Source organism: Solanum stenotomum, chromosome 4 (assembly GCF_019186545.1).
Source record: "Solanum stenotomum isolate F172 chromosome 4, ASM1918654v1, whole genome shotgun sequence".
NCBI lineage: Eukaryota > Viridiplantae > Streptophyta > Magnoliopsida > Solanales > Solanaceae > Solanum > Solanum stenotomum.
The window spans coordinates 13,011,641-13,021,810 of NC_064285.1; the positions used below are offsets into that span (position 1 = coordinate 13,011,641).

General features: G+C 25.3%; 1 protein-coding gene across 1 annotated transcript; it reads left to right on the forward strand.

The window, feature by feature from the left end:
• Positions 1 to 3,305: 3,305 nt before the first annotated feature.
• LOC125862326 (26.5 kDa heat shock protein, mitochondrial) lies at positions 3,306 to 4,518 on the forward strand. The gene is made up of 2 exons (XM_049542376.1): positions 3,306 to 3,600; positions 4,016 to 4,518. Exons 1-2 carry the CDS (start codon positions 3,324 to 3,326, stop codon positions 4,429 to 4,431), a joined length of 693 nt encoding a protein of 230 aa, XP_049398333.1. The 5' UTR covers positions 3,306 to 3,323; the 3' UTR covers positions 4,432 to 4,518.
• Positions 4,519 to 10,170: the final 5,652 nt, after the last annotated feature.

The window sequence follows — 10,170 nt, forward strand, 5'->3', positions numbered from 1 at the left end:
TTTTTTAATATAACATTTGTGGGGGTATTTATTATATTTTATATTAAGCAAGTATAGAGGGTTCTTGTAGTATACGGAACGAATAATACTCATCCAGACACTAACTTCTGAATTTTTAAGTATTCATCATTGCTTCAAATTAAAACTTCTAAAGGGGGTCTCTCAACAAATGGTATTTTTTTGGAGACATTTGTTTATGACAAGGCAAAAAGAAATATTGAAGTTAAAAGTGAAAAATAGAAATATATAGCTCTATCATATAAAATTTTGAAGAAAAATACTTTCTAAATCGATTGAGAGTAAATTTTATAAGTCAATCAAATTGTCTGCTATTTCGTTTTCACCATAAAAATAAGAAAAAAATTGTAACTTATAACTTTTTCACATAATTTTAATTTTAAAAACATTAAACTAATTAATATAATTTAATCCTAAAAATTAATTACTTGACTTTCAGAAAATAGATAAAACAAGTATTTTGAGATAGAAAAAATAATACTCCCTCTAATCCATATCAAGTGAATTGTAACAATTTGACACATTTCATAAGAAAATTATTTAAGGACATAAATTAAAAATTATTTTTTACTATTATTCAAAAGGGGGCATCTCCAACCCTACCCTCTATTTTACTCTCCAAATATAGATTTATCTAGTTTTTCAGACAACCAACTCCAACCCAATTTTCTATTATACTCTCTAAAAAAGAATTTTTTTCTCTCTCCTCAGTATTATATTATTATTTCTATTTCATTCTTATTTTCTTATTTCATAATATATATGATTTCTTTTTCTTTTTTCCCAAATAATCATTTTATATAATTTTCATGTGATATAATATTTTATTTTTCAAATTATTTATTTAATATAAATTTAGATTTTATTTTAAAAATTTTAATAACATAAATTGCAAGCAAGTATTCTATAATATACAAATTAATGGACAATTCAAATAAAAGAAACCATTAATGAAATACAATTACATAAATAATCAACTTTCAAGATTATGACATTGCTCCCATAACTGCTCTATTAATGCATTACGGTGTTAAAAATGAGCATTTTTGTCCTTAATTTTTTCATGTTTAGCTAAAAATTGTTCAAATAATAGATTTTCAAATTATATTAGTGATATAATTTTTTTTAAAAAAAATACTATTAATTCGAGATGAAAATAGTATATATTAAATAATATATTTCTTAAAATATTATATTATATTTAAAAAGAATTACAAATATTAGATATTTAATTTATATCATTATATGTAAAATAATATGTTCATTACAAAATACTAATAAAAAATATTAAAATAATGAAAATGTGAAATAGAGGGGTGAATAGTAGTTCTCCAAATTTGGAGAACTACTATTCACCCCTCTATAAATAGAGAATACAGATTAATATGGAGGTGGGTTGGAATGTCCATTCTCTATTTTACTCTCCAAATAAGAGAATGGAGAGTAAAATAGAGGTGGGTTGGAGATGGTCATCATTGAACTTTGAAAAAGACATTTATGTCATTCGTTCAAAATTTGGCTCATCTATGTCATTTTCGTTTGAGGAAAAAGCTCATCCATATCATTATTTGTAGATGAGCCAAACTTTTAACGAATGACATAGATAAAATTTTTCAAAGTTGGCTGACATATTTGAGTTTTTTTTTCTTTTAGAAAATAATTTAATTAATGACGTAATTGAAACATAATTGACCACGTGTAAAAAATAATTTTGTAAAATTGAAAGTGTTTTCAGTCAACAGATAATGACAAAAATGAGTCTTTTTTCAAATGAAAATAATATAAATGAACCAAACTTTTAACGAATGACATAAATAGACTTTTTTCAATGTTCGGTGACATATTTGTGTCTTTTTCCTTTTGATTATGCCTAATTATTCTACTAGAAAATGTAAAAAGTAATTAAGAAACTTATTCTGTTTGGCCATGCGATATGGTATCATGATATGGAATTATGATATGATATTATAATATGGAATTATGAGATGAAATTGAAGTTTTGTTTGGATATGTGATATGAAATTTTTGTGTTGTACATTTTCTCACAAACATAAGAATCACATAAGTTGTAAAATTATTAAAATAGCCCCAATTGTGTATTCAATCTTATCAAATAAACAAAAATTTATAAAATCGCATAATAAATTATTACAAAGCTATTTGTTCTCCACTTAAGTAACTGTCTCATCTAACTTTAATTCAATAAAAAAAATTGAACATAAATTGTAGAGTACTAGTCTTTAATATAATCCTCCCCAATATTACGGACAAATCATCACGTTGAACTTGCATTTCTCAATCATGTGACCGAGAAGACGAACCAACTTTGTTACTTTGAGTTGTAATAAATACAAAACGGTAGAAGTAATAAATTAGGTGTTGGAGTCAATGAAGAGAACAATTTTATTACTCAACAATCGGTTGGTGTGAGTTAAAGTGACTATATGTAGGAAAGAATAATAAAATTTATGTCGGTGAGAATAATAAATTTTAAAAAGTAATGATGTGATTATAAATTTTATTTACATATGAAATAAATGGTTAGGTAGATATAAATGTGGGTTTGTGTTAACAAAATATAAACTTGTGGATCAATTTTTGTATTAAAAATATCTCATATCATGATATGGAATTCCCATATCATGATTTTTGGAGAATATGGAATCACATCTCATGATATGGAATCACCGTAAAATCGCATGTTTAAACGCTGATTCCATCTCACTATTCCATATCGTGATATGATATCTCATGGCCAAACGCCTACTAAATGAAAGATATATATTTAAAAAAAGAAGTTAAGTTGCGCAGACACTTCACTTTCAATACTACACTCATATCATATTTTTTAAAAATACACTACTTTTAAAGAATCTAATACATTAACATTTGAAAAATCCGAAATATATATATAAAAAAATCCTGATAATTTTCTTGAACTTCGAATAATTCACATATTTTAAATTAAGAAATACTATTTTTTCGAGAATTAAAAAAAGTAAAAAGCAATTATGCTCTAAGACTTAATAAATTAAAAAAATCCTCATATTAATAACCCTTCAACAAATTTAGAAAGTAGTTTTGAGGCCAAAAGTGTCTGGAACCGTCTTATTCACTAAACGGCGTCACTTTTACCGAATGAAGTAGCAAGAAACTTCTCAAAGCTTTGATACTATACTACACACATCATCATTCATCAAGCACCTCCTAGAAACTACTTAATTGAAAAAAAAAACGGTTATAAAAACGCCTTAATTTTCTCAATTGCTACAACCCAACAAGCTCATCAGAGTTTTTTGTTAGCAATGTCTTTGGCACGCTTAGCTTTGAAATCAAATCCAAGTGTGAGGCATCTGAATAATAATAATATACAGAAACAGAGATGGTGCTCTGAACTTGTACGGCGTTTTTCTACAGAATCGGATAAACAACAAGTAGCTGATTTAGCTGGGAATGGAAAATCGGAGAAACAACAAGTAGCTGTTTCCGATAGTGCCAAAAAATCAAAGCTATTTCCAAGAAGACGCCGCCGGGGTAATCTTTGGAGACGCAGTGAACCAGACTTTGCACCTGCTCTTTTCGGTATGAAAACAAATCCCCCTCCCCCCGCCATTTTTGACATGAATCTTATTTTTTATTGTTAATGAAATGATTTATAGTCACATAATTTTTTATTATTTATTTTAGATCTCAAAGTTTTTCTTAAATTCTGTGTTAAAGTTAAATGGGACGGAGGGAGCATTATCTTTTGCAATTCTAAAATTTCCAACTTATCTCTTCTAGTGATATCGTTAAAATCAAAATATTTGAGTATTTATATATTTTTATTTTTTAACACCATAAGACTTGTATATACTTTTAGTTAAATATTTTAAGATAGATTTTTATTTTTATTTAAAATTCGGATGATATTTTTAGCACAATAAGATTTATATATATGTGCTGCCCCTCTCTATTTACCGACTCTAAATTCTGATTTTTGTTTTTTTTTGGACAGAAAACTTACCAACAGGACTTGGAAATGCATTATTGCAAGCCACGGAGAATATCAACAAGATATTTGATAACTTTAACTTGAATCCCTCTCAATTACTGGGAAGGTATAAGGAGGACGATAAGAATTACAAAATTCGTTACGATGTGCCAGGACTAGGCAAGAACGACGTGAAGATTATGGTTGAGGATGGAATTTTGACAATAAAGGGTGAACACAAAGAAGAGAAGGAAGAAGAAGGATCAGATGATGAGTTTTGGTCATCAAAAAGTTATGGATACTACAATAATAGTATTGTGTTGCCTGAAGATGCAAAGGTTGATGAGATTAAAGCTGAGATGAAAGATGGTGTTTTGACAATTACTATTCCTAAAAGTGAGAAACCAAAGAAAGATGTTAAGGAAATTGAAGTTATGTGAGGGTTTTCTTTGGTTCAAAAGTGTTTTTTGAGTATTATCTTTCACATGTTATGGGTGTTTTTATAATAATTGAAGTTTTCTTGAGTTATTTTTATGATTTCTATAATATGTATTAATTTTTAAGTATTTTGAGTTGACTATTTATATTTGAAAATTTATTTTATATGCAGTTTAAATTTGTTTAGATACAATAATTAATAAAATAAAGATCATAGCTCATATTAATAATAAGAAAATATAAATAATGAATTAATAATTCACAAATTGTCAAATCGGTGACTCTTTTGAGTAGTTGTTAATTAAGTAGTCACTTGATTATTTAAAATTTCTCTCATGGATTGGTATTAAATAGGGTCGATACTTATGAACTATATGATTTTTATAATATTTTGATATTTATCATCTCTAAAGTGTTTTGAGTTTTAATTGTCGTTATTAACATAGTTTTAGATTATATTTTAAAATATTCAAATAAGTAGCTTAAATTTATTTAAACATAATAATCAAATAAAATTATATACTTAGACCTCATATATTAATAATAAATATGAGTAATGATCCGTATGTTATCAAGTTGGCGTAATATAGAGCCGATACCAGATTTCAACACGTTACACTATGAGATTCTCAGTAATATGCAATATACTTGGTAATTGAAGTAAATATGAATTCTGAAAATGATTAATGAATCGTTCATACATTGTGTGTGTTTTTCTTTTTAAAAAATAATAATATAATTTTGAGACTTAGACATTTTAAATAAAAATTATTGATAATGTACCTTTTGTAGTGATGTCTTGAATTAAGAATGTCATTTCTTATAATATAGATGTCTTAAAGTAAAAACTAATACATAGCATATTAACATTCATATCCTTTTTATATAATTTCATCAAAACTAGTTTTCTTCAAATTTTAATTATTCATTTATTTTGATCATTTAGTTTTTTCTTTATAAGATGATTTTAATACTCATATAATAAAAAACAACTTGAAAGTTGTCAAATCGATCATTATCATATTTTAAAGTTAAAAAATTATAAATAAAGAAAGAAAAAAATTGAAATATAATTTTTATAGCCAATTTGTATCATAACCCATAAGTGTTATTTCTAATAATAACTAGAAAGCAATCACTGGATCAATATTATTAAGTATTTTTTTTTTTGTCAAGTTTGTTTTTACGTGAAATTGGAGAAAAGAAATTTGATGGATCTAAGGTGGTGTTCGTTATGTAAAATGTTAATTTTTCTATATTTGATCAGTTAAAATCTTTGCAATATATTTTCTCTAGAAAATATTTTTTTATCCTTTTAAAATGAGGAAATGATTTCTATAATAGACGTATGAAAAAAAAAGTTACACATGATATTCTACATTGATAATGTCTTCCTCCGTTTTCAACCACACCTCATCTTTACCCCATAATATGGAGCTCCCCCCATCTTCATCTCCACCACCACACACATCCCTACCCTGTACCTTCACCTCTTAGAGTATTTGTCTAAATTATATAAAAATGCTTTTAGGATAATATTTTTTGTCAACCTATCAAAAACAAGAAAATAAATAAGAAACATATTTATTTTCCTAGAAATCATTTCTAAAACAATATTTTTAATCTTAACAAACACATCCTAAGTAATTGTTAATCATATACTCATAGTATTGCATACTAAAAATTGAATACTCTCTCGATCCATGAATAGATGTTGACTGTCAAATAATAAATTATTATACTCATAGAAACATTATACCATTAGATACTTAAAGCGACACTTTATATATACACATATATAGTATTACTATTTTATATATTAGCGAAATATGATACATTTTTCTCAATAGTCATCAAGGTTCTTATTTTTAGTTTTTTACCAAAAATATATTACGGAATAATTATATTAATTATATTTTAAAATTTATTATTGATATATCATTGTTAAAATACAATTAGGATAAAAATAAAGAAAATGTGCATACTCTACTAATTAATATCATTTTAGACTCTCAATTATCTAGGAGTTTAACTTGACTATTAGTATTTTATAGAATTACTTAACGATAATGATAAAGTCAGGCAAAAATAATTAACTTTCATAATTTATTAAAATAAACAAGTAAAATATTATTTTATTATTATAAGAGTCAAATTAATAAATTTTCATTAAAATAACAATTAGGATAAAAATAAAGAAAATGTGCATACTCTACTAATTAATTTAATTTTAGTCTCTCAATTATATAGGAGTTTAACTTATTAGTATTTTATAGGATCACTTAATGATAATGATAAAGTCAGGCAAAAATAATTAATTTTCTTAATTTATTAAAATAAACAAGTAAAATATTATTTTATTATTATAAGAGTCAAATTAAAGATAACATTTACTATTTAATTTATTAATTATAATTAGTGGATATGAATTGATTTTCGAGAAAACTCTCAGCCAATAAGAGGATAACATTTTCCTTGATTCCTATAATTGATTCTTCTCATTATTTATCCTTTCTACCATCTTTTCTCATTATATGTTATGTCAGCTCATTTTTACTTGTCATATTTGAAATTATATATTCATTAAAAAATAATTTATAGGTTAACTAATTAATACTAAAAAAATAATATAATTTTTTTTAAAAAATTATTCTTAATATATGAAAATTGACAATAAAAATAAAAAAAATTCTTTTTTAAATAATGGATAAATAAAAGATAGATGAAGTATGTACTCCCTCCGACCCTTTTGACTTGACACACCTTTTAAGAAAATAATGATTGATATAATGAGTTTATCATTTTACTCTTATTAATTGATAAAATTTTAAACATATTTACTCACTACTTTTTAAAAAAATATTAATTTAATGTCAATAAATTGAAGGTATAATAAGAGAAAAAGAATTTTTTCTTGATTTGTTAAATATATTTGATAGATAAATAGAAACGGATAAAAAATATCTATGAAATTTATGCCAAATGGAAGAGGAAAAAAACGGAAGTGGACCAAAGCCCATGTCTTATGATACTTATGGCAAATAGAAAAGTGAGGTTCATCATATTCTTCAATGACATGACAAAATTTGTAATTAAATAAAAAAGTTGGACTTTTCTTAAAGCTCTTGCTGAGGTACAAAATACAAAGCAAGACATACAACTTTTTGAAACAAGTTTATCTTGCAAAATCTTTTGTAAGACTTTAATAACATTTATGGCAAATAGAAAGTGGGACCCATCATATTCACCATGGGCATGGCATAGTTTGTAATTAAATAGAAAAAGGAGGATCTTTTTAAGATCTCTTACTTAGGTTCAAATAACAATGCAAAAGTTACAATATTTTTAAGCAAACTTATCTTGCAATTTTTTTAAAAGACTTTAATACCTTCAAACTTTAATGTAAGGACTTGAAATTGTCCTTTCTAATATATAGAAATTAGAGGTACTGACCCATGCCAGCACGAATCCGATATTATAAAAGTTATTATAAAATTAAATGCATTAAAAAAGAGATCAGACAATGCAATAAATAATTATGCACTTAATGACAATTGGTATTGCGTACGCCGTATGGTCAATTATATAAGAACTAAAGAATCAATGAAATTATTTAATTTTATAAAAAATGGCAGATAACCAGAGGTATATCCATGATTTGTTCAGTTATTCATCCTTTCAGTTTATGACCATAAATGAATCCAACAAAAAGAAAACTATGATAACTTGTACAAAGAATATTTTTTCCCAATAATGTTAGTATAATACAAAATAAATAAATATATCACATTTATAATTGCACTCGACAAGTTTTCTTATTCTAAAAAGACTTACTGATGATATAATTATTTATATTTATAAATACTTCATGTTCTAGGTAACAAACTAAATATAAAGAGGTCAAAGAATTTCACATACATAATTTCAATAACACAGACAAAGTATTGGCTCACATCAATTGACAATCGAAAAAGGCCAAACAAAAATCAAATGTGATTTCAGTATGATTTCTATGTTACCATTTATTATAACATGTATTTTATTTATAAATTAAAACCTAAAGATTTAAATTATGATAATCCAAATTATTTTTCCATATGCATCCAAATAATTTAAATAATAAAACAAAGAGTAAGAGAAACTCATTATCGAGTTTATGAAATTTGGACGAAAGAGAGGAGCTAGAAAGAATTAGTTGAAAGAAGGAAAATACTACTCCCCCATCCTAACCTTCGAAATTTATTGTCTAAAATAAATTTTAAATATTTGTGTGACTATAAATTATTTCATTAAGGTAAAAACAATAATTTAAAGCTAAATTATTTTTAATAATAAAAAGATAACATTTTTGGGAATAGACTAAAAAGAAAGTGTCACATAAATTTCAAACAAACGAAGTACGTAATATTTTATCTTAAAATAGAAAAGGAAGGAAAAAATCACTAAAAATTACAACAAAAAAATGTTAGCAAAGTTCAATTTTATTACTTTTACAACTTGATACCAGTTGATATCAGATGGCCTAATAATACTGCTTTGTGGGTTCGAATCTTTGCTCAAGCCTTTTTGGTAAAAGGAACGGAAAAATGCAGTTTTACATAAAACTGTGCAATTCTAGGATCGAATTCGCAAAAATGAAGCCAAAAACTTGCCCTCTCACCACGGGCACCATGTACATGTTATTGGGGTGGCAAATTTAATATATGTTGTACATATTATATATATACACATATACATACGAAATTTCAACCGAGTTCATTGGGTGTCGTGGCACCTCGCTTACACATAGGTCTGCCCCTGCAGATAACTTACAAGCTCAACATTACAGGTGTAAATTCCTTGATACTATTAAGGTGACAAATTTGGAATAAACATGATCTCATATAAAGAGAAATTATTTCTTACAATTTCCTTGGTTCTTCTTCTTTAGAATCTTTGAAATTTATTGACGTGTTTCTTTTTTTATGACACAAGCTATAAGTTACTTTCTTTTCTTTCCAAAAACTTAGAGGGTGTTTAGATTGATTTAAAAGTTGGTCAAACTTATTTTTAAGTCAGTTTTTCACTTCGTGTTTGACAAATATAAAAATTAACTGAAAATAACTCAAAAATGACTTAAAATAAATTAGGAAGTGTTTGTCAATGTAAAAAATGACTTGAAATAAGTTTAAAATGACAATGTCAAAAATCAAAAGTATCTACTTTTTATTTTTTGACTTAAAAGACATTTCATTTTGATTTTTTATTTTTGACTTAAAATCTACTTTTTAAAGCCAATTCAAACAGACTGTTACTTTGATACCACATTCTCCGTTTTAAATTGAGTGACCTATTTTAATTTAATACAAAATTTAAGATAGTAAATAAGACTTTTAAATTTGATGATCAAATATATCAAAATATCTTTTAATCTTTATGGTCTGGAATATCTCAGGTGCAAAGCTGAAACTAAAAAATTGCTAAAGAAGAAAAATAATAATATATATTTAAAACAGACCTCAGTAAGCATTATATATATATATTTTTAATCATGTTAATGAAATGTACACACTTATGTTGTAAGTTTGGCTCCTTAGAGAATATCGTCAAACAAATGTAAAAAGTTTATCTTCTCAATCTAAGTATATTTACGTTATGTACTTTATGATACATGTTCACTATTCAACTTTTACTCGCTATTAAATTTTAATAAAGTGTCTTTGATACGTCTTCACAATTCAACTTTTACTCGTTATTAAATG

Coding starts and splice junctions, on each gene's coding strand:
- LOC125862326 (XM_049542376.1), top strand. CDS start 3,324: ATGTCTTTGGCACGCTTAGCTTTGAAATCAAATCCAAGTGTGAGGCAT. Junction 3,601..4,015: donor CTTTGCACCTGCTCTTTTCG/GTATGAAAACAA, acceptor TTTTTTGGACAG/AAAACTTACCAACAGGACTT.